This window comes from Anoplolepis gracilipes, chromosome 5 (assembly GCF_047496725.1).
Source record: "Anoplolepis gracilipes chromosome 5, ASM4749672v1, whole genome shotgun sequence".
Lineage (NCBI taxonomy): Eukaryota > Metazoa > Arthropoda > Insecta > Hymenoptera > Formicidae > Anoplolepis > Anoplolepis gracilipes.
The window spans coordinates 14,088,029-14,114,559 of record NC_132974.1 but is presented as its reverse complement, the minus strand read 5'-3'; the positions used below and the strand labels follow the sequence as shown (position 1 = coordinate 14,114,559).

General features: G+C 34.2%; 2 protein-coding genes and 1 pseudogene across 2 annotated transcripts; all 3 read left to right on the top strand.

Annotated features, from left to right (window-relative positions):
- The first annotated feature begins 15,073 nt into the window (after window positions 1-15,073).
- Window positions 15,074-17,733, top strand: LOC140666213 (cytochrome P450 9e2-like). The gene has a single exon (XM_072893140.1). It carries the CDS (start codon window positions 15,327-15,329, stop codon window positions 16,854-16,856), a length of 1,530 nt encoding a protein of 509 aa, XP_072749241.1. The 5' UTR covers window positions 15,074-15,326; the 3' UTR covers window positions 16,857-17,733.
- Window positions 17,647-19,828, top strand: LOC140666209 (cytochrome P450 9e2-like). Its single transcript, XM_072893135.1, has 2 exons — window positions 17,647-19,199; window positions 19,630-19,828. Exons 1-2 carry the CDS (start codon window positions 17,647-17,649, stop codon window positions 19,631-19,633), a joined length of 1,557 nt encoding a protein of 518 aa, XP_072749236.1. The 3' UTR covers window positions 19,634-19,828.
- Window positions 19,829-20,903: 1,075 nt separating this feature from the next.
- Window positions 20,904-24,585, top strand: LOC140666214 (cytochrome P450 9e2-like; annotated as a pseudogene).
- Window positions 24,586-26,531: the final 1,946 nt, after the last annotated feature.

The window sequence follows — 26,531 nt, the reverse complement described above, 5'->3', positions numbered from 1 at the left end:
CTAACGCGTTTACCCGACGCGTGGTTACGTTCACTGCCGTGTTACTTTCAAGTTTGCTTATGATAAATGCGTCGCTTATTTTTTTTATCCTTGCAGCGAATAAATTGATTAATTATCGAATTGATTTTTTTAATCGAGCATTTGTTAAATTTGACTTTATTAATTGTTCCATTATTTTCTCCCTTACTAAATTTACATTCGATTAATGTTTCTCAAATCGTATCGATAAACTGATTAATGTAATTGTACAAAAATGTAAAGAAATATACTCTATACGTGATTGAGATCTTCAATATTTCAACAAAATGATTAAAAATCAACGTAGAAACCTGTTTTTCTTACAGTCACCGAACCAATATTCGCCTAAACTTAACTAAAGTTTCTTTCGACGGAAAATCCAAATATTTTAGAACCTTGTCAAACTTGATACTACTGGGAGTTTCGTCGGACCAAGGTGTGCTAAAGAATGGCAAGTCACAGCGATACATAGTTCAGTTGGATCGGCGCAAATGTCTTTTATTTGATACTTCGTGAAATTCGCTTTTGTTTCTTTAATTAATTCTAATTGTTAAATTTTCTAAAGCTAAAGGGTGAAGAGAAATTGCAAACGATTCTATTCCGTTCATTTGTCAATTTTTTAAATATTTCTCCGTCATTTGTAATTAATTCTATATTAATCGTGATACATTCGATCTTGTCTAAAGGGAAAATGAAAAATTTAATTCTCCAAATACATATTTTTATTACTTTTAATTATAAAGACATATAGTATCTCTATTTTACTGGACACGATAAAATCATCTTGGCCTGTATTTTGATCGTACGGCCTCCTTATGAAACGCTAAATGGCAAAAAGCTTTCCGATATAGATGGCCATAAAAAATGTGATATTGGCGAATAATAACGAATGCTGCCTATCTTGCGTCGATAACGCAAATCCAAAAAAAAGCGTGCTCCGCGTGCTCCGTGTCCTTCGCGTCCTCCTCCGCAATACGTCCCTATTGTCTTTTTCTCGTCATACTCTCGTCGGTCCTATAGCCGGTTTAACAATTAAATTACAGTCGGTGCCCGTAGAATTGTCCCGCGGAGCCTGGCAAAAGGAAGAAGTGATCCCCCAATGTCTACCGGAGTCACGAACGACGAGAGGAGCCTCTCGAGAGTGTTAAGAAAGTCCCCGCTGCTACTCCGTTTCCCTTGCCGCGAAAGTAGGGGTAGGTAGATAGGCAGGCAAAGCACAAGCCAGGATATTGAAATTTCCCTTCTAGGAAGTATTTTTCTTGTTCAATTTCTCCTCCGTCCACGAATCTCTCCCCTTGGTCTCCGTCGTAGGTCACATTTTACTTGTTCCTCGAGTTCTGGCCTTTGTCTTTTGACAAAGGTTGAAAATCATACGGGATTCTTTCGAAGATCCGATAATAATTCCCGAATGATTACTTTTGGCGAAAATCTTGTTTATGCTTTGCGCACAAACAAGATCTCGATACTCGATATATAATCCAGTGTGATGGAAAAATTATAAGAAATATAACAAAAAAAATTATACATAACGTCTCTAAACATTGCTTGAAAAATTGTCCGCTATTGAAAAGGGACGGAAAAAAATTTGACCATCTTCCCTAATATGCGCATACTCTCGCACGATTGTTTTATATTCAGCGACGTATATAAAATAATGGACGTAATGGAATAATGTAAAATATGAGGATGTAGATTATTCATTTCAGCCGACTGTAGTGTTCCTAGAATCTTTATTGCGAGCACGGAAGAGCACGAATAACGGAATGTTGGTGGCCAGGGATAGGCCAACATTGTTAATTACGCGCAACATCGCGTAGCTTCATATTACTTCAACCCCCTGGCGAGGTAATGTAGGATATAATGTCATGGAGTAAACCAGTTCTTATTGCGAGGAAAATTACCTAACCGCACATATCTTTACTTTTACCAGAAATTACCGTCCGCTTAATGCGCACGGATATCGTATGCCGCAGCAATCAAGTAAGTTCGGTTTTCTTCGGTGAAACAAGATTTTGAAACAAGAGAGTCTCAATTAGCAATATTGTTAAATTAAAAATTTCAATTGTTTATTTTTAAAAAAAAATTCGTTGCTTCGTATATGACATGTAAACAGTATATTTTATAAAGTTTTAATTTAAGATTGCTAGAAAAGAACAGAGTGAGAGAGAGAGAGAGAGAGAGAGAGAGAATAATAATATCGTAATAGTTGTAATATTGCGGAAAACTATTAGAATCGTAGATTTATTATTTAAAAGAAACCGACTAGTTTTTATTGACTTAATAAACGTCAATTTAATCGAAATAAGAATCGATATGTGACGATGAAAAAAAACTACCGAGAATATTCCGCAATGTTACATAGAATGTTTTAAAATTACATTTGAATCGAATGATGAAAGATTTACATGCAAAAAATGTGTCAAAAAATCGAATATATGATTGTCAAGAATAACGATGCGCAAAGTAAACATTAATTCAGAATAGAAAGTAGAAACGAATCGTAACAAAACCATCTCAATAAAATCAGATGGCACTAATACCTTTAAATATAGCCCGAAACAACTGCCACCTTATAGAGCTGTGTGTGTGTATGTGTGTGTGTATGTGTGTTGTTTCTGGCCCGTCAATAAAGAGAAGTTCAGTTTCTCCCGTAAATAGACTAGAAAACTCTAATGAAGACGTGCCAAGGGTTTATCTTGGGAGTTGGTATAGCGACGATTGTTTTGTCCCTCAGGGAAGATAATTTCAAGTACAGCTCCACTTTTCTATTTGCTAGAAATCTATCTATTTATCTATCTACGTATCGATCTCTATTTATTTATTTACAAATAAATCTGTATATTGTTTTGCATTATTACAGAATGATTTTTCATTTATTAGGAATTTTTTTCTTGCAATAATAAGTTAATATATTATTTATAGAAATATAAATATTACAGCAATTAAGAGAGAGAGAGAGAGAGAGAGAGAGAAAGGATATCTTTTTTATTTGATTTGTAATTAAAATCAATTAAATTGTAATTTTTACCGCAGCAACAGATGAGTCATTGTTAAGCGCTACATCAAAACTTATATGTGATTGACATAAATATTTGAAAAAGATCATGTTTTTTTTTTTTTTTTGTAAAAAGAAATTTACCATTACATTGTTTCACAATAATGGAGAATCGTGAAAACTTATGACCGTAATGTAGTTTACGAGTGTTTGCAATGATTCGGAATATATGTTTTGAAGGATGGTACTCAGTTGCAAGAATCGAACATTTATCATCGTAACGATTGCTAGTAATGCCATGTCATTCTTGACACGTGCACGCTACATCTACATCATAATAGGACCAAATTCGTTAGATTTTCTGAATACCTCGTCTGCTGGATACGACCGTAGCTGAATTGATATTTGCGAAGAATTTACAGCCTCGGTTTTGCGGAATGGAGCTTGCGTCCTTGAATTATGAATGCAATGAGTTGGCAAACTATATCGATTTCCAGACAAACACATGTACTTTGGGATAAGGAAAACGCATGTATTTAACAATGGAAAAATTGTTTCCGCTATTGGCGTTAAAAAAAAAAAAAAGAAATACTTGAGGTACACGTGTAATATTGAAATACCAATCTTGATTATTGCTCATGTCGTAACATCATGTCGATCAACACTGATTAATAATTACCGATAATTAATTTAATATATACGGCGATAATTAATTTCAAAACCTAAAGGAACATTTCGAAAGGATGGCGATTTGCATCGACGTAAAAGCATCGCTTCTCGCGCAAAAACGGTTTTATCTCCAAATGTACAAAAGTAAGAAAAACGAGAAGCTGCATGAAATTGTGGAGACTTTATGATCGCCCAGGTGGACGGTTCGAAAATTGTAGGCGCATTAGCTATTCAGGCGCATCAGACTGCCGGCGTGAGAGAATATTGAACTGCACTACCCTATTTAAATATTCATGAACGTCTTTGTAATCGACGTAATACGGGTCTGGCGTAATCTCATGTGTCAGAAAGTAAATAGGCCTGCATTTTCGAAAGAGTGATTCGCGCCGTCTTGAATCGTAATTAAAGCGCGATAAAAACAGAAACGGATCTTTTTTTCTCGTATATAAAATATCTTGGATAGAAAAAAAAAAAAAAAAAAAAAAAGAAAAAAGTCGATTAATCCAGAAATATATCCGCGAATTAAGCGACCCCAAGTTCCTCGGAATTGATAAGAGATCAGTGGGGATTCGATAGAGAGGTAGCGAATAGCGTATACAGCTCGACAGCTCTTCATTAAACGACTTAGAGTAAATTTGCCGTAATGAAGGTACGAAGAAGATGGCGTGCGCGCGCGCGCGCGCGAGCGAGCACGTTGCCATCGCCCGGCTGATCTTTATTTTCTTTCCGGACGAATGGGAATTAAATTCGATACGTTCTCCGTTATATTCTCCGTAAGAGCAAGCTACGTCGCCGTCGCCGTCGTCGCCGTCGTCGCCGTCGTCGTCGTCGTCATCGTCGTCGTCGTCGTCGTCGTCTCTTCGTTTCGCCGCGGGGTGTTTAGCAGCTCGTACTGAAATAATTTCGGGCGAAATTTGATTTGCTAATTTGACATCGGCTTTCACCGCCGTTGTCCCCCTCCCTCCCGTACCTCTTACCCCTGCATACCGCGGCTACCCCACCTTTTACCACCGCAATGCAACGACAATGGCATTATAATTATAATTGCACTGCGGTGCCGGCGTAAACAGCCGGCTTTGTACTCACGTACGAACTTCTTGCTCTTATTAAATGAGGCGGCGGCAACTCGTATGTACCGACATTATTGCGTACCGCAGTAATAGGAGTAATGTACCGTCTTGCCCGGAGCCAAGGGTGGGCGAGATCAATGTGCCGGGAGTGATATTAGTATAAAATTATATTTCCGCTAAGGTATGCGCTCGCGTACCTACAACGATCACGACAAGATCGTGAACGTGACTGTGCGCGTATGCGTGTCCCGTAATTTCCAAATCCTATAGATTCCTTCAATATTACACAGGGTGTCTCATATTTTTCAAGAGCGGCGCATCGGCGTAAATAGTAAATCGACTTTTATTAAAAACATCAGATATATTGGAAGATTATAAATTGTGTATTAAAAAAATATATAATAAGGCGCGGATATAGATATATATTCTTACTTTCCTCAATCTTTCGCGTTATTTTCATTTCTTATATACTTTTGGGATAATTGTTTTAATATTCGCTGCACACACGCGATATATTTCGTATTACAACCGATCTATCTCGTCGTTCGCTAGATAAATATGAGACGTATAAAGAAGATCGGCCGTTTAAAGCGCTATGCGTCCCGCGGGACATGTAGCAGTATAGGTGAGGTAATAAATATGTAAAAGACGCTTTACGAAGTGTACACACAAGCGTATCCCCCGAAGTGTATCTGGTAAACGTCGTATTACTTCGAAAAGTGCATACGAATGACCTGGCGGTATAGGCTTTTAAAATGAATTATCTCATATGATCGATAGCAGATAGTCTAAGAGACATAAAACATAAGAGCTTTCATGGCCGCATTTCTTAATCGAACTACGATCGACTCGAAAGTTGTCGCGATAAAATAAAAATGCGTGTCTGTCGTATATTTTGTGAGAAATTATAGATTTATAGAGATATGTATGTATTTTGTATATCATTTGCACGCATTATTGTATTATTGCAGGCTCATTTAACAAGTTTGACGATTAAAAATCCGTCGTTAAATCCTGTAATCTCTCCCGTTCAGAGTTCTCTCGTTCACGCGGATCAGCAACAAACTTAAAAGACAAAGATGTGACGTATACAGGATTATTCGACATCACGCGCGTACGCAACCATTTGCGTGCTTATGATTATACCCATTTAGCTTTACTTAGTTAGTGCCCAACTAAGCAGCCTGTATAGCATTATCTATCGTCAATTTGCTCTCTCGCGACAACATCTACATCAACTCCATATCCTACCTACGGTGCTACAGGATGCCAAAGCTAATCGGGCCTTACTCCTAGATCCCTTTGATGATTTGGACTAGAGGGTGTCTAATAAGATCTATCCCTATAACATCTATGCGCGCGCGCGCGCACACACACACACACACACACACGTGCACCCTACTCGACTGTGCGCCTCTTGGAGACTGTATCTCTCTCTCTCTCTCTCTCTCTCAGTGTTTCCGCACATCGCGACGTTTAGTTTATCCCTAATATCTCCAGTCCAACATAATTAACCGTTTCATATGCGTTTAAGACTCGCGTTTAATACGTCACTTGGTCGGAATTAGTCTATTTCGCAAACATGTGACGATATCTATACCGCGCATCCGCTGTGAGAAAATTTAATCGTCTTACATCCTTTTCATGTATATGTAATATAAAAAAAAAAAAAAAAAAAAAAAACATATATGCAACAAACAAGCTCGTCCGTTTTCACATTTTTTGTGTTTTACTAGAAAATTCCGTGTTTTTGCAATTAATAAAATTGTCAACTAAATCTTACCGACAGATTTCAGTCGTAACATATACCTATATTTCAATGCCAAATAGAATTTGTATTTTACATACACACACACACACACACACACACACACACACACACACAAAACATTACGCAATATATATATATATATATATATATATGCTATAGAGTATATGTCAACTATGTATGCTTTATGTTTACGTCTCTCTTTGAAGACAGCTTCTGGAACGCTCTAGGTATGTATCACTCCTCATTAACTGCACAGTATTCTCTAATATGTACGTTTGATCCTATTGAGGAGAATATATCCGTGAGATTTGCCAGGTGCGCGAAACCATCGACAATCAACATAGGTCGCTACTACAATATAATTTCGCCCTTCGATCCAGATTATTTCTATCATTTTACCGTAATATCCTTGCGTAAACTTGAACGCATTAAATCGTAACACACACAATTCGGAGAAACATAAAAATCATTTTATGTTTATACCAAAGTCGTAGTATTCTTTTAAAAAAGTTTCGTGATATGCGTGATTATTTTTGTTTGAGATTAAAATAATCAAGTGATTAATAAAATATATAAGTAAGTTGCAATTGTTTAAATTTTGAAAATTTAACGTGCGAGTTGAACGTTATTTTCGAAAAACATAAATAAAATAATGAAAACATTGACAGATGATGAAGGCAAAATGATAAACGTTTTGTAAAGCATGAAAATCAAAGATTGATTGTCAAAGATCTCTGCTTTTTTGGTTCGCGTATCTCGTTATATTTCCGTTTACTTCGATTTTTAGTTTTCGACTTTTTACGACAAGCATTCAAATATATCTCTCGTAAGAGTGATTTAAAGGATATTTCGAAGATGGTTTCGCAAGCGGCGTAAAATTCGCACTCGAGGAATTCCACCAACAATTCCGTGTCTAGCAACAACGATGTAAACTCTGATACTACTTTCCTGGATTCCAGCTGTTTTTGCTTTATTCGAAATTCATCAGATCTCGAGTACTTTTCAAAACTTGTCGATTGTAGCAAAAAGATTTTTTTCTCCATTTCATTCATTACATCGAAAAAAAAAAAAAAATTTTTAAACAATTTAAAGAAAATCAGATTAAATCATTGTTAATTACCTCTCTTGAGAGAAAGAATAAATTGAAAATGACTTGAACGAAATTGCTTTCATTTAATAAAAGAAAATATCGAAATTTTAGAGAAATTATTCGCATAACTTTTTCTTCATCAAATTTAACTCGATTTCTCTTTCATTTTAGACTTGCTACCATCGGATGATGAATGGTCATTGTCTATGACAATGTACGTAAAATTAAATGTTGATTCAATGAAATATCTCGTGTGCACGGAGCACACATTTTTTCCATTTAGATTAAAGGAAGCGGAAGAGGGGGGGAGGGGAGATTTGAATCCGGCTGTTGTATACCGGAGCGTGACGCAACGTTTCCGATTTACGCGAGGCGACATAATTTCCGTCTCCCGTGTAACCAGCACGACGCCTTCGGATGTATGTACATCGGATATAGCCGGATACTCGACGCAGGTCCCTCGAGAACAACTCGAAAGCATTAAGTAAAAGCACTCCTGAGGCGCCAATGTAGTAGCCCGCAAGGCGGGAAAACGGCCTGCTCATTACTCGGCCTGTTAAGTTTTCAACGAAGCCCGCGCTAAAGAGTGATTTACACGCCTGGGGTAAATTTCCCCTTCAGCGTTGCTTGCTACCGCGAATCTTGTACCTTGTCAGCCCGCGATCCGCGATTTCGGGCATATACTATGTAAGAATCACGAATTCTCTCGGGGCAAAATCGGCGCACGTATCAAAAATGCACAATTTTTCGTTAAATTTGTGTGTGCGTGTATATATATATGTGTGTGTATTAAAAACGTCATCGAGCTTTTACATCTGAAAAGGGCAAAAATATAATAATAATATTAATATACACTTTGATAATATATATATATATATATATATATATATATCAGTGGCCGAAATATGTTGCACAATATATTTGCACAGTTTTAAGAATATAGAAAAAATAATACAAGCGCGTATACATTACTACAATCGCGTATATACGAAAAATCAATCTCTTGCATTTTTCGTATCCCCATTCTGTGAAATGTAAATATGGGTACATTGCACCCATTATTTGTTTTGTAAGGTATAACAGTGAAGAATGCTGGAAAATATATTGCACGCAACCGCGTACAGTTTCGTTCTGTCGAAAATGTAGTTGTGCAAAAGGAATTTTCGGTAAAAGATTCAATACAATTTAATTGGCATATTGTTGAAAATTTACATGTTACCATGGATTTTTTTTCTCTCGAAAAAGTAAAACAGGAAAAGGACAGAGAAAGAGAGTGGAGAGAGTTGGACCGTTTTTGTCAAACAAATTTAATTTGATGAAGCAACACGAAGAACGACAAATTATCGTTAATAACGTTAATCTTTGGCGACGTACTGACAAGCAATCACGAATGAGTGGTTTTCAGACAAAAGATACGCTTTCTATTTTGCTAGAGACAAATTATTAACGCCTTACTTCTCAATTTTTCACTTTATTTCATTTTATGCGATATTATCAGAGTAATACATTTACACATAAAACCATATGCATGAAATTAATATAAATTTTTTTCTACAATGAGACTGGATTAACTGTATAGACTTTTTCGAATTTCTTAATTAATCACTAGCTAGCGTACTGTCAAAAACAAGCAAGTCTTGCGCGAATAGTTTTTTGAATTTATCGCAACATTTTAGAAATCTGCGTTATGGAAAACTTAATCAGTCTCGTTGACATAAAATCGTTACATTATTAAATTCCAAGATTTATTTTTTTTTCCTTCATTCGAAATTTAACAATGCCCGTTTTGACATACTTACATATAATTCAAGAAATTTTATGTAAATATTTGCGTATAACATAAGTTTCATTATTCGTGATATTGAAAAACTTGATATCCACGATATATTGTACATATATGATGGATGTATCGAGCGAAGGAATGCTGTTTTTTAATTTTAAAAAAATTGAATGGACTTTTTAAATAAATATTTCATCTTTTTTATAAATATTAACATATCATGCGGTACATCTATATTATTACGCTGGGCGCATAATTCATTTGCATCGTTTTCTCGCAACAGAGAACAGGTTTCAATGGTTGATGTGTGCGAAATTTAAAAACCGGATGAATATAGTTGCTGTCTTGCGTGACGTGACCGGCCAGGCCAAATACGTGTATTCTCAAGCAATAACATCGCAAATGTGTGTTAATTCCCCAAGAATACGCGTCGCCAACCTGACCTGACGAAGAACCGCGTCCGTAGTCTTCTTTCTTGAGCGCTCGAGCCGATGATGGTTGATTGGCGCATCTCATCGTTCCTTTCAAATCTATGTATATACACGCACATACGCACGCGCGTTTATCGCAAAAAATTTCTAACATCAATACGCCGTGCCTGTAATCCGCTTTGCCACCTATCTGAATATATATTTTTGATACTTTAGATACCAACGCGTTCCGCCTAAAAGAATATATAGTAATCTAGGTATTATATGAGGAATTATGGATGTCACAGAAACAGGGATTTAAGCGAACGTGTATGTACGTGAGGTGAGGGCATTGATGCACGATGAATGCGCGATTAAATAACTCGATGAAATAAATCACGAGGAAAGAGAGAGAGAGAGAGAGAGAGAGAGAGAGAGAGAGCACGCGGGATATAGACATATACCGCAGCGGCAGATTTTAAGCTCGTGAAGCAAAGTATTACGAGGAGGTCCGGAAGTCGGCAATAATATTCACCTCGTCTGCTTTAGCCGTGTGTATATATATATATATATATATATATTCGCGTGTTTTAGTATCCATTTTCTCACAGATACTTAAACTCGTGCTACGTGTGGGTGGTATACGCTATGCGATCGTACGCAACAATCTTCGAGTGTATGCGAGTTCATTCCTTGCGACTTTGTACCGGTACACCTATATTCCATTAGTTTTACGCGCGAGACCCATCGAGGTTTATATACGTACTGACGGAGGAAAAAAAAAAAAAAAGAAAGAAAGAAAGTATTAGTATCCCGAAACTGTCTTAGATGTACGACGCGATAAATTGAACGGCATGACACACTATTATTTTATTCCCGCGAGATTTTTATTACTTACCATTCGCAAAGTGTGACCCAGATTTGATGACGATCGAATCGAAATATATTAAGGTAGATCGGAAAAAGAATCTTAGCACACGGGCGGATCGACAGGCATTCAACAGGCATTCAATTTGCGATCTTGTCCGATAAACGCAGACTTTAGCGTCTGTAAAAAGTTGTAGGCTAAACTCGAGTAAGATGGCCATAGTTTTTTAAAATGCAAAAAACGTACTTTTCGTTTTGTTATTTTTTAATAGCGTTTGGCATATTGTCTTCACCGAAGCTTTAATTACGTAATATTATCGAAATTAAAAGGAAAATATTTCATAGAAATTTTATATTATCAAAATGGTACAACGTAAGCATTGGCCATCTTACTCAACTTTTAAGGAAAAGATGACTATAATATTTATAAAAAAAAATAGTGAAAACGAAAATAAAAATTATAGGTCATATAAAAATTTACACATCTTTATAATATGTCGAACGTCGATTACGATAGCTCAACTGTCATTTATTCGACGTTTTAACAGTTTTTAGCGGACAAATGAAAAACTTTGCAGGTAGTTAAAAGTAAAAATATGATGTAAGATTCACAATATCGTTATTTCGAACAATGTATGCGCATAAATTATTGTAAATATCGATTATCTTTGATAATGACTAAAAAAGCGCAGCACGTAGCGATTATTGAAAAAAATGACAGCCCATGGCCATCTTTTCCGTATGACCATCGTACCCTAGTTTACCCTATGCAAAGTGTTTCATCTCTGACCGAAGAGCGAAACACTAACGGATGTAGCGAAAACGGTGAAAAGAGAGACGGTGCTTAGCGGTGAATTCGACGGTGTGGAACGGTTAACCACTGCGTGAACGTCTGCCATCCGCGTATATAAAGGCAAATATGATTACTCTGTATTTGGTTCGTAAACTATATTAACCTTTGCCTATCTGAAGGAGGGAAGTGGTTCATTTCCAGAGGAGCTCGGAAATTAGTAGGTGTTATGCGTAACGGCATTAAAACGCGATTCGTCAACTCGATTCAGTCTCTCTCTCTCTCTCTCTCTCTCTCTCTCTCTCTCTCTCTCTCTCTCTCTCTCTCTCTCTCTCTCTCTTTCTTAATAATTCAGACACTTGGCGAAACGTGCTTTATTAGCTGAATGTCATGGATGAACGATAGAATGCAATTTTAAAATAAATATTGCCACGATAATTGATTAACATCATGTTCTTCCTATTTAATAGTATAGTGGTATTCAAAGAATGTTAGCGCGCGCGCGCAGACTGCTGGAAATACGACACGCATAAATAAAAATTAAACAAAAAAAGCGCAGGCAAGGTGAGCGCGAGGAGGAAAGAATGCCAAGGTGAAAATGTTGAGGACAACGGGCAGCGCTAGACATCGATGTTAAAACTCTGATCCACGGACGGTTGTTGTCGGTTGTCGCGGGAGCAGGAACGAGGAACCAGGAACCAGGAATATTCTAGCGCGAAGCACTCTAGCGGTTTACGGGAAAGTGATCTTAAAGGTGCTCACCCGATTGAATGGAAATAAAACGTGGACACAACTGCCAATACACTTAGGTCGGATTCTTCCGCTGTTCTTGTTGGATGCGAGAAGAAGAAGAAAGGTAGACGGCAACTCCGGAGCTCGAGGGACGGAAACAATTCCGTGATAATAAGATCCAAGTGCCGAAGAGAGCGTGTAACGCGCAAGGCGAAAGGCGGTAGAGAACGGCGTAATGCTAGGGTGTAATAATTGAAGAAAGTGAGAGAGAGAGAGAGAGAGAGAGAGAGAGAGATGGAGGTGAGAGGAAGTAGGCGTTTCCGCAAATGAGATGTTGCGCGCAAATAACTGTATAAATCGGGAAGGTTAACTCGGATCATATCTTTCATATTACATTTCTCGTGCATAATATTAGATTGAGAATGGATTAAGTCATAAATAATAATTACCAATCCATATAAAATATTAATTTTTTGCGAATAATTGAAATAATTAATTCCACTAATAACTTTTGCTTCTCAACAGTTAACGCGTCCAGTTTTTCGGGTTAGCGATCGAAAAAAAGGAATGTACTGTCGAATTAAAAATAATTATTATTTTTATTATCCGCGTTGAAAATTATTTATGATTCGATAGAGTTTTCAGGATGATGTAAAATTTGAGATCTTTTTCTGTATAAGATGTATTGCGCGCGTTCAACATGCGCGCAAAAAAAGACGGCTTGAATACTAAGCGAATAAAAGGAAACACATGACGCCGTGTCTCGCATACATAAACGAGCAAAGCGTAACATGTTTCAGCTCGCTGCTTTTTTATCGCAAAGTCTCGTACGACATATTAATTAATATGTGCGCGTACGTGTGCGTGTGCGTGTGTATATATAAAATCTAGATCCATAATTATATTAATAACGCGATAGAATACTGTCATTATGTAAAAAATGATTTAAAAGTGAAGAATAAGAGAATTCTGGGAATAGAAATTAAAATAAAATCTATACGTGCGCGGCTTCAAAAGGCGAAGAGATCGAGGTAACGGTAAAATACATAGACCGAACAGCCAGAAGGGGGTGCGCGATAGGGGTCGCAGAAAAGGATAAGGAAGGGAGGAGAGAAAGAGAGTGGGTTGGAGTAAAGGCAGACGGACGGACTGACGGACGGCGGATCCCCGACAAATGGATTAAGCGCAAATTGCTAAACTCTGTTTAATTTGGCCAAATGAATTTTGTTCCACCGGTCCCCCTACCCCCCCTCCCTCCCTCCCTCCCTCCCTCCTTCCGCCTTCTCTCTCTCTCTCTCTCTCTCTCTCTCTCTTCTTTTCCCTTCTAACCCCTTGCATCCTCTCTCATTCCCATTCCATGTTCCTCTTACTCTCTTTCTTACTCCTGTGTTCTAAATAGACCAAACTTTTGGTCGAAATCTTGTTTCCCGCCAGGTTGCAAGTCGGATTTCGAAACAGACAGACAGACAGACAGACAGACAGACAGACAGACAGACAGACAGACATCTCTCGCCTTTTCGCGACTTTTTCGCGTGAAATATCTCAAATGATGGAACTGACTCACGTCATATATGCTATATTAACGTTCTTAATAGGCATTTTGTTTGTCAAATACTTTTATCATCTTTCAATTACGAAAATTTATATTTTTATCACATTTAAATTAAGATTAGTGATTAAAAAATAAAAAAAAGTTATGGAAAATTAAGATTTTTATGTATCGATGAGAGATTACTTGTACGTTTTTATGAAAAATAAAAGAAACTACTCTTTTCAATCGCCTTTTAATTTTTTTGACGGAAATGGAACGTATTTCATGTGTAGTTTACTAAAGATCAAGTGAGAAAATTTCTTCACTCGCGAATTTTCCGCGAAGAGAAACGTTTAACTCACGTTTCATTTTTCCATTGTGCAAAAAGTATCCGACAAGTACGGAGAGAGGTGCGAGATTACATTTTCTTTAATTCTTTTAACGCTTATCCGCCTCTGATCTTTAGAAAAGTTACAGTAAAATATATATCTGTGAATATTTCGGTTGTTTATTGCAGTTGGGAGTTGAAATAAGTTGACGAAAAAAAATAATGCACAATTTTATATATAAACCTGTCTATATAAATATATACGCTATACCTATATACCTATATATAAATCAGTGACGTCAAAAGCACATTTCGTATACTTTATAACACGTATATGTATACCGTATAAAAATAGATTTATAAATTCCGACCGTACGATATATAAATACTATTCCACAAGAAGTTTAGAGTGTTCTTGGGGGATTAATTTTCAGATATGCAAGAAATAAGTTCCCGAATATCAATATTAAAAGTCAAGCAGAGTGTTATGTAAACGAGTATGCATCTTTTTTTTACTGTGACAAATAAAGACATAAAGAAACGCAAAGAAATTTACGACATCTGGCAGTAAGATGGTACAGACGTCGGTCGATCGATTACTTGTCGATATATCAGCGAACCTATTTCGATTGGTTTCTGCGCAGTATTTGCAACATTGATCTGACTCATGAATCATCACGCGTGGGAGGCTCAAGGTCGTTGCGTAATAGAAATACATCGTCGCCTGCACACATTAGCTACTATTAGCTGCTGCAGATCACTGCAGATCAGACAATTGAAATCTCTTAATCAAATTAAATGATATTCGTGTCATTCACTCATCAATTATTTTATCAGTTTATTTGTCATCAGTGATATTTTTAAATATTTATATCGCCATAAACAACTTCTTTTAACGATATACTCTTATCTATTGGAGAGAACATTAATATATCTTGTTTAAAACGATACGCCTGCCATATATTATAAAATATAAAGTCCGATGTAAAGTTCTTGCGTAACATCATGAAGCTACAACGAGTCATTTGGCCAGCAACAGTATCTCGGTAGAGCAGTCGAACGAGCAGTCGTTCGCGAGAATTTCAAACAGGCAGGTCGTTTTCAGGCTCGACAGAACAATCGCGCTCGACATATCGCATTGGATTATAACTTGGTAGTGTCTGGCACAACCGCGAGCATTGATATTGACACAAACTTTCATTCCACGACGCTGATATTTGACTTTCGTCCCAGGACGAAAGGAACAATCGAGTGTCTTGATTAAGCCAGTCTATTATGGAGTGCTGGACGATAGTCTTATCGATATTAGTCGGCGTACTCGCTGTTTATTATTATTCCCGCAAACGGTCGAACGTCTTTCAGCAGCACGGGATTCCACATCCAAAGCCGAAGTTCATGGTAGAAAGACTGTGGCTGCTTTTCATACAACCAAAAACTTTCGCCGAGCTAAATCAAGAAATATACAATGTACATCCCGACGCTAAGTATGTCGGCCTCTTTAATTTCTCGCAAAAGGTTATTCTGTTACGTGATCTCGACATGATCAAGTCTATCGGCATCAAAAATTTCGACTCGTTTCCAGATCATGTATTTTTCGGTACCGGCACTCAAGATCCGCTTTTCGGGAAAAATCTGCTTTCGCTCCGTGGAGATCAATGGCGTGACGTTAGAACGCTTCTGAGTCCTTCTTTTACGTCTAGCAAAATGAGAACCATGTTTCAATTGATGTCCGAGTGTGCCGTGAGTTTTTCAGAGTATCTGGTGAAAGTGCCGTCTGAGAAACGTACTATGGAAATGAGGGACATTTTCTCGAGATACACTACCGACGTGATCGCCACATGTGCCTTTGGCATTAGAGTGGACTCGATGAGAGACTCGAACAACGATTTCTTCACGTTTGGCAGAAAAGCGACAGATTTTGGCAAGAGCGCTCTTATAAAAATCTTGATGTATCAACATATGCCGTGGCTCCTGCGTCTGTTAAATCTTAAGCTGATAAATGATCGTACTAACGCATTCTTTATAAATCTAATATCTGACTCCATAAAGATCAGAGACGAGAAAAATATCATTCGACCGGACATGCTGCAGCTAATGATGGATAGCAGAGGGAAAAGAGAACCTGGGAAAGAACTGACTATTTTGGACATGACATCGCAGGCGTTCGTCTTCTTCCTCGGTGGCTTCGATAGCAGTTCGACCTTGATGAGTTTCTTAGCGTACGAGATTGCCGTTAATCCACATATCCAGGAGAAACTGCACAATGAGATCGATAAGGTTTTGAAAGATACAAATGGTCAACCATCCTATGAGGCAGTCAACGGGATGACGTATCTGAATGCTGCGATTAACGAGACTCTGAGAATGTATCCGCCGCAATTGATGACGGACAGGCTGTGCACGAAAGACTTTGAGTTGCCTCCCACCGTGCCAGGTGCAAAACCATTTCTCGTGAAGGCAGGAATGTTAATCTGGATCTCTTTTTATGGCCTTCAACACGATCCCAAGTATTTTCCCGAGCCAGAGAAATTCAAGCCCGAGAGATTCCTGGATGAAAACAAAGGGAGCGAGTGTAATTTCAACGCTTATTATCCATTCGGATTAGGCCCGAGAATGTGCATCGGCAACAGATTCGCTTTGCTGGAGACGAAGGTGATGCTATTTCATCTATTGGCTTATTGTGACTTGAAGCCGTGCGAAAAAACTTCGATACCATTAAAATTAAAAAAGGGTGGATTCTCCATGCGAGCCGAAGCCGGTTTATGGTTGAATGTCGTGCCGAGAGAGAACCGGTTACAAACGTAAATTAAATGTCCCTGTTGTAAGATAATTATTTATGCTGATACACATATTTACACATATTCAAATTTATTAAAAGAATCTATGAAAATAGGGAGATAACGAGTATATTTTTATCATATCAATAAAGACAAAATATATATATATATATATATATATATATTATTATGTACAAACTTATAAAAATACAAAAATATTAATAAAGATGGAAAATCACGAGCTCGCGCAGCAATTTTGCAAATCATTTTAGCAATATTACAGTAGCCTTGATTATTAAAAAAATCTTTTGTTCGCGTTCCATCCTTAATGATTAATGATCAAGATCGCCGGTAATAGTCACTTTAACAGGCAATTTTGTCATCTTTCTATTGACTAACTGTTAATCGACGTAAATCATATAAAACAATGTAATGTGCAATGGACAAAGAGCAAAAATATATCTAAAGATATGAAAGATAATACATCCAATTTTTTTTATCTCAATTTCATTAAATTATATAGAAATGTGTGCGCGAGAATACTTGAGATTACATCGTCGAGTTATAACTTGCGTAAGCAATGACATCATCTAACCGTATATATAAGAAAAATCATTCTGGTGCGGCAGCAGTCGACCGTTGAATCTCGACGCATAAAGTTGCCTTCGTAGACCATCTTCGTCATTAATTGCACAAAAAAAAAAAAAAAAAAAAAAAAAAAAGAATTTACGATAGAGGGTGAAAGTTTAGTTATATTCAGAATCTATATAATAGTGTTATATGTATACTAATTTAAATAAAGTAATTTTTTTTTCAACATGATATACGTAATCGCATTGACGGTGATAGTCGGCGCTCTAGGACTCTATTATTACATCTTCAAGGATTTGAATTTTTTCAAGAAACATGGCATACCGCACAGAAAGCCTGTTCCGCTACTTGGAAATATGGCAGGATCGATCTTTCGTCGTGAATCGATAGCTGATCTTGTTAAGAATACGTACGATTTACATCCTGAGGCCAAGTATGTCGGCATGTTTGATATGACAACTCCAATTATGGTGATTCGCGATCTTGAGCTTATTAAATCAATCACGCTAAAAAACTTCGATCTGTTCCCGGATCATCGCACTTTCATCGAGGAACATCAAGATCCATTATTTGGCAAAAATTTATTTGCTCTCAAAGGAGAAAGATGGCGACAAGTACGACCTTTACTGAGTCCAGCTTTCACATCCAGCAAAATGAAAAGTATGTTTAAATTGATGTCGGAGTGCGCGGCCGAATTTAGCAATTACTTGGCGCAAATGCCAGAAGAGAAGAGAGTAATGGAAATAAAAGAGGTCTTTACAAGATACACAAATGACGTAATAGCTACTTGCGCTTTCGGTATTAGTGTTGATTCTATGAGAAATCCGAACAACGAATTCTACGTTTACGGCAAGGAGGCGACCAATTTCAGCACTATCGCCTTCTTGAAAATGTATCTGTATAAAAACTTGCCTTGGGTGGCAAAAATACTTAATATTAGAATTGTCCGTGAAAAAATAGCAAGTTTCTTTCGAGATCTCGTAGAAACCACCATAAAAACCAGAGATGAGAATGGTATCGTTCGTCCAGACATGCTACAACTGATGATGGAGTCTAGAGGTAGAGAAGGCAAACCGGAATTGTCTATCGAAGATATGGTAGCCCAGGCGTTCGTTTTCTTCTTTGGCGGCTTCGATAGCACTTCGACGTTAATGTGCTTTGCCGCTCACGAGATTGCGGTGAATCAGCAAATACAAAAAAAACTTCAAGATGAGATTGATCGAGTCTTGGAAGAGTCAAATGGACAAGCGCCATACGAAGTAGTTAATAACATGGAATACTTGGATGCCATAATTAACGAAGCTCTCAGAATGTATCCGGTTGCTGCAGCAATGGACAGAGTATCCATAAAAGAATTTGAGTTGCCTCCGACATTGCCAGGGATGAAGCCTTTTATTTTAAAAAAAGGAGGAGGCATATGGGTACCGGTTTATGGACTTCATCATGATCCGCAGTACTTTGAAGAGCCGGAAAAGTTCGATCCCGAACGGTTTCTTGGTGAACAAAAAAAAAAGAACCTCAACTGCGGAGCCTATCTTCCCTTCGGACTGGGCCCCAGAATGTGCATTGGTAATAGATTCGCTTTAATGGAGACGAAAGTTTTGCTGTTTCATATATTGGCACGTTGCGATCTGAAAACTTGCGAAAAAACACCGTTACCCCTCAAGATCGCTAAGGACGGCTTCAATATGAAGCCCGAAGGCGGCTTTTGGTTGAAGGTGTCACCAAGGAAAAATATTCATCACACTATTGCATCCAATGTCAATGGGACATGTCAGCTGTAAGAAAATACCATTAATATTATTGATTGCATCTTGAGAATTTAGAAATGAATAACTTTTTTAAAAAGTATTTCTTGCTATTTTATTAATCGATAACTACTGTGATATATTAATTTAAAAGAAAATTATTTTTTATTTGTTGCTTTCTTAAAGTTTTCAAAATACATATATTGTGTATATATATATATATATCATTGGAAATCTTAAGATACATGAGTTTATTTTTTATATTTTGAATAATTTAATATTATTACCATCAAAAGTAAAAAAAGTCTTAGTACAGTTTAGATTTTTAAAATAATCATTAATATTCTTATAATGATCTTAGAGATTCGATATTGATATTATAAAATAAAATAATCTTAATATAAGAATATAAAAATAAAAAAATTCTAGATATAATTATTTACATCTTTAATTAAATTTTAGATAAAAACCGGAAAACACCAAAACCAAATCAAAATGAACATAAAGGATATTTCAAGGCAAATATCTGTTTTAAAATAAGAGAATGTTATTGTAAGTTAAGAAAATATTATTTAACTGCATCAAAAATATTTCTAGCATACTTACAATAAGAACAGAATTATTTTTATTTCTTATATATTGCTAAGAAAACGATAAACGAGCATAAAGACTTCAAGATTAAATGCTACTTTTTATTTTATTTCGTAATTATAAATTTGAAGATGCATTTAAAGAATGTAATGAGAATGATCTTTTTAATACAAACATTGGCGTAATTATTATTATCATAATAATTATCTGCATTTTTTCACAATAATCTGCTACATTTTGTAAAAAATTGTATATAATTGTATTTATTATAAATAAATACATTGCAATAGTATTTATTATAAATAAATACATTGCAATAGTAGTTATTATAAATTGCAAAACTATTATATATATACATAAGTGTGTGTGTATGTGTATGTGTGTGTGTACGTGTGTGTTATGTATGTGTATATACATATATATACATATATATATATTTTTTTTTTTTTTTAAATATATTATACGGACAAATATTGTGAAAAATAACTGAAATTAATAGCTAGTTAACATACACAATATGATCAAAGTAGATCAATATTATAAATAAAAGAATTTATACACAAAAAATTAACTTTAACAAACAAGATAAAAATTATGTAACACATTATATAACAATAATTATAACAAATAATAGAATACATATTTTCAACAATTTGTTAATATACATATATACATACATATATATTGCGAAATGTTTTTAAATCTTACATTTATTTGATTCTATTGAATCGACATAGAAAATAACCTTGGTGCCTTACATCAAATTACGCAATGAGTTCCTCCATATGATATACATACCGGAAGAAAAGAAAAAAAAGAAAAAGGAAAAGAAAGTTGATCATTATCGACGTCGTCTTTACCTTTCATGGTTACTCGTTATTATCATTTAATTAGCATATGTACATAATAAATGGCGGTTTCTATAAAACTTGTTATTTTTCTGTTATGCTTCAGTCATAGTAAGATTCTGCTTAAGCGCTTCTTTTTTATAACTTTTCAGAGATATATTTTATAAAAGTGATATTGCTCTTATTAAAAGAAATATAAAAATTAAACATTTTATTTTCTTTTATTGACCTTAAAAAATATGAGAGTATTTATTTATTAGAGTATCTATTTACTCTTATAACAATAAAGATTATATTTTCATCATCATATAAACTTTTTTATCAATTTGGAGATTTTTAATTATCTTATTATTTTTTATTCTTGTAATATTCTTTTTCTTACCGATGTATTTCTTACATATGTGTTAAAAAAATTGTTATTGCTAAGAAAATGATAAATAAAGAAAAAGATTTAAGATAAAAAGAAATAATATAGAAATAATTAAGATGGAGAACTGTTTTTTATCTCGTGTTGTGATCATTGATGAATTTGCAATTTATATTGCAAATGATCTTTTTTTCTATATACATTATAGTACGCATTTAATCATTGCTATCTTAATAAGGACGTGTATTCTTTGATACGTTCTATTGAATTTGATACTAAATTGTTGTTTTTGTTGGTATATTATGTTAGAATAAAAATATATAATACAAGTAAGCGTTAATCAAATATGTGAACATTAATGATTACATTACCATGATGAAGAATAAAAAAATATATATCGTTATATATAACAAATACAGAAACATTAGATGAATATAAAGTTGACATAAGTAACGAAGTTACAAAGTAATGTGATGTATGTTATATATATATATATATATATATATATATATATATATACAATATAATTATTATAAAATTTTATCAATTATTATATAGGATATTATAATGCACAAATTTATTAACTTGTATATATGTAAATTGTGAAATATATATGTTTTACATGTAAACTATGTGAAATACGTGACATTACATATATTAAATATATTTTAAATGCTACATCTACTGTTCTCGAATACATTTTACCAACACTTGGTAATAACTTGACTTATTACGTCAAACTGCGTAGCAGATGACTTTGTATGATAGATATAAAAAAGAGGGAATGAAGGAGAGATGAAGAAAGAGAAAGGGAGAGGAAATTGACCATCGTAACTTGACGTGCAATATGTTAATGTCATTCATATAAGCACTTCAATATTATAATCTTTTTGTTATGTGTATAATAACTAGAACAAATTTTCCATATAAAGTATATGCTATTCTATATAATATGTATTTCATCAAGTCTAGTTTCTCCCTTTCTTTCTCTCTTTTCTTTTTATATAATTTTCTAGGAATATATACCTATAATAGAAATATAATATAGTAATACCTGTAATATAGTAATAGAGACAGATTTATTTATTTTAAGAGAATAAATGTGCGCACAAAATTTATGATATTTTTTTTGCGCTAATTTTAAAGAAAGGCTTCTTTAATCTATATATTCTTAAGTTAAATTTTTATAGTTTACAAGATAAATTTAACATATATCTGAAAATTAATTCCAAGAAGTCACTTTAGTTATAATTGCTTGTAATGTAGAAATCAACAATCCTTGATGTTAGGAAAAATTAAATAGAAATCAATAATAAAAGAAAAGATGATAAATAAAAAGTAATTTAATCCGTTTGAGAACTCTGTCTGTATCTAACATACTACGTATACTTTCTGTATTTGAAATTTACATTTTATATTATTCTCTTTTAAAAAAAATTTTCTTTTATCATATATATATAAATTATTGAAATATGAAAGAAATAAAACTATAAAAACATATTTTCTTGAAATATTTTTTACAATTTTGCAGCATGACATTTTATTAAAATGAGAAATGCTTGAGAATTAAAGTTGTGTGTGGAATCTAAATTCTTACACAACCACATACACATTATGTAATATTTGTGATGTTCACGTGATATGGTAATATCATCTGGGAATATATAAAAGGCAACATTACTCGCGTCAGTAGCAGTCGATCGTCGTAATCACATCTTCGACGATCGATGTAACGTTCTTTGCATGCATCGTTCAGACTTCAGTAACATTACATACATATAAATATTCGAATAACAGATTCGGGCAGTAATCTGCACATCTTATCTTTTTTTTCGTAATTTTAATTCCATCGTGTAAATAGACATTAGCATGATATATATGTATAATCTTGTTGTCGCTGATCGTGGGTGCTTTAGGTATCTATTATTATCTGCTTAAAGATTTAAACTTTTTCAAGAAACATGGAATACCGTATAAGACGCCTCTGTCATTATTGGGAAACACGGGATCGATGCTTCTTCGTCGCGAATCGATGGCTCAATTCATTAAATCGATGTACGATTTATCACCAGACGCCAAGTATGTTGGGATGTATGACTTGACCATGCCAATCATAGTACTCCGCGATCCCAAGCTTATTAAATCCATCGCGTTAAAACATTTCGACATTTTTATGGATCATCGTGGCTTTATTGACGAAACCGAAGATAAATTTTTCGGCAACAATCTCTTCATTCTTCGAGGAGACAAGTGGCGCGAAGTGAGAACTGTATTAACTCCGGCGTTTACATCCAGTAAAATGAAAGGAATGTTCAATTTGATGTCAAATTACGGTGTCAATTTTGTCAATTACTTGACGCAATTACCAGCGGAGAAGAGAACAATAAAATTGAAAGATGTCCTTGGAAGATACACCACTGACGTAATAGCTACTTGTGCCTTTGGCGTCAGTGTTGATTCTATTAGAGATCCAGAAAACGAATTTTACGTGTCCGGGAAGGAATTGATCGGTATCAGCGGTACTTCTCTGTTGAGGGCTTATATACTTAGATATTTGCCTCGGCTGGCACGAATAATTAAATTGAAACTTATTCCTGAAAAAGTAGTAAATTTTTTCCGAGATCTCGTAAAAACCACAATAAAAAATAGGGATGAGAACGGAATAGTTCGACCAGACATGTTATAACTGATGATGGAAAACAGAGGTAAGGAAGGTAAAATAGAATTAACTATAGACGAAATGGTAACCCAAGCGTTCGATTTCTTTCTTGGCGGCTTTGAAGGTACTTCTACCTTAATGTGTTATGTCGCTCACGAAATCGCGGTAAATCAGGACGTACATGAAAGACTTCAAAATGAGATTGATGAGGTTTTGGAAAAAAACAAATGGACAGGCACCATACGAAGCAATTAATGGCATGGAATACTTAAATGCTGTGATTGAGGAGGCTCTCAGAAAGTATCCGGTTGGTTTGATGTTGGATAGATTATGCCTGAAAGATTTCGAATTACCGCCGACATTACCAGGAAAGAAACCTTTTACTATAAAAAAAGGACAAGCTATATGGGTACCTGTTTATGGCCTTCATCACGACCCTCAATATTTCGAAGAGCCGGAAAAGTTCGATTCCGAAAGATTTCGCGGGGAACGAAAGAAAAATAGTCTGAACTGCGGAGCCTATCTTCCCTTTGGTCTGGGTCCCAGAATATGTATAGGTAACAGATTCGCGTTATTGGAAACAAAGGTTCTGATATTTCATCTGCTAGCACGTTGTGATCTCAAACCTTGCGAGAAGACCTCGATATCGCTCAAAATCGCTAAAGACGGCTTTAATTTGAAGCCTGAAGGAGGTTTTTGGCTAAATGTATCACCAAGAAAAAATATTAATCACGCTATTACAGCCAATATCAATGGGACATGTCAGTTGTAAGAAAAGTTTATTATTATATTTACTCGCATCTTTATAATTTAGAAATAAGTAACTTTTCAATATAAAAAATATTTCTTGTTATTTGTTAGCCGATAATTATTGTGATATTAATTTGAAAGCAAATTATTTTTTGTTTGTTACTTTTTTAAAGTTTTCATACAAAATACATATGTATATGTGATTGGCAATCTCTAAGTATAAAAATTTAGTATAATTAAAGTATATTTTAAATACATTATGAATAGTTTGTTATTGCTACTATGAAATAAAATAAAAATAAATTATGATCATATATTATATATATATATATATATATATACATCTAGGATCGTTTTCTTCTTATTTTTATATCTTTTTATATCCATTTCCTCCTTTATCTATTATATTATATCTTTTACATATGTCATAGTATCAATATTAAATATGTAAGATTACTTTAAGAATATTATTGATTATTTTAAAAATCTAAGATATTTAAGACTATTTTATTTCATAGTAACAATATTAAATTATTCAGAATTTATCTAAAAAAATGTCAATATCTAAAATATATATACTTAAACATATTAAATTTATATATATATATAGTTCTATACATCTTTAATTAGATTTCAGATAAACTAGGAAATAAAAACCAAACTGAAATAAAAATAAAGAACATTTTTTCCTGTTTTTGTTTTTAAAATGGAGAATTTATGAAAGAATAAGACAGATTCGCGTTATTGAAAACAAAGGTTCTTTCGGCTGCTAGCTCATGTTGCAAGTTTAGAAAATCATATTGCAGCAGAAATTTCTGGTATTCTAAGAGAATAATAAACAGCAAGCATAAAAAGATGAACAAAGATTAAACTCTTTTGATCTTATATCGTAATTATAAATCAATTTTTAATTAGAATTATTTTTTAGTATAAACATTGACGCAATTATTACTGCCATAATTAATACGTATATTGTTATAATATTCCGTTAAATTTTGCAATAATATATTAGTAAAAATATATTATACAGACAATTACACGGACTTTTATATAAAAGTATTATTCTAGACAGAAACATGGCTATATCTCGTACAATGACAGAAGCCAGGGCAGCCATTTACAATTGGAATGAAATTGAGTGTACATGTTAGTATAAGAAATTAATAAACATACATTATAAAAATTTTACATTTGCTAACATGCATATGTATACGAGTATACTCACAGTCAATCGCAATTGTAAATGGCCGCTCTGGTTTTTATCTGTCACATCACTGTTAGCAATTTAGATTAATATATAGAAGTCTGTGGATTATTGAAAATAGTTGGAAATTAATGGCTACTTAACATAAGCAATATCATCAAAATGTATCACTATGTATATATAGAATAAATATTTCAACAATTTTTTAACATGTAATGCGACATATAAATATTTTTGAGTCCTATATTTACTTAATTCCATTAAATCAACATTCAAAAAATCTTGGTGAAATGCATCAAATTATGCAACAAGTTCTTTCATATAAATATACATAATATAAATTCAATAAATATATATTCAATGAAGAAAAAAAATAGAAAAAAAGAAAGTTATTATCATTATAAATCGACAATGTTACACTTATCTTTCGTGATGATTCGTTATTATCTCTTATATAGTTAGTATATGTAACATATATAATAAATAGCGTTTCTATGAAACTATTTCTTAATTAACTTTTATATTTGCTATTTTTCTGTCGTATTAAAATCAATTTCTACTTGAGCAGCTTCTACAACTTTTTAGAGAGATATATTTCATAAAAATAAAATGTTGTATTTATTTTCAAGAGAAATATAAAAATTTTATTTTTCTTAATCTTCAAAAATAGATAAGAGTATGTATTTATCTCTACTCTTATCTGATATCGCTAAAGGTATATTTTTATACCTCAATAAGCTTTTTAATCAAATTTAAGAATTTAATTCTCTTAAATAATTCTTGTAATATTTTTTTACCGAATGTAATTCTCATATATATATGTATTAAAAAATTGTTATTGATAAGAAAATGACCAAAAAAAGGAAAGAATTAAAAAAGGCATAAATATGAAAAGAATTTAAGAGAGTGCTATTTTCTGTCTCTGATGTTGTTAACACATCGATG

Bases quoted from the DNA above. Each gene is read 5' to 3' on its own strand.
- LOC140666209 (XM_072893135.1), top strand. From the start codon at position 17,647: ATGATATACGTAATCGCATTGACGGTGATAGTCGGCGCTCTAGGACTC.
- LOC140666213 (XM_072893140.1), top strand. From the start codon at position 15,327: ATGGAGTGCTGGACGATAGTCTTATCGATATTAGTCGGCGTACTCGCT.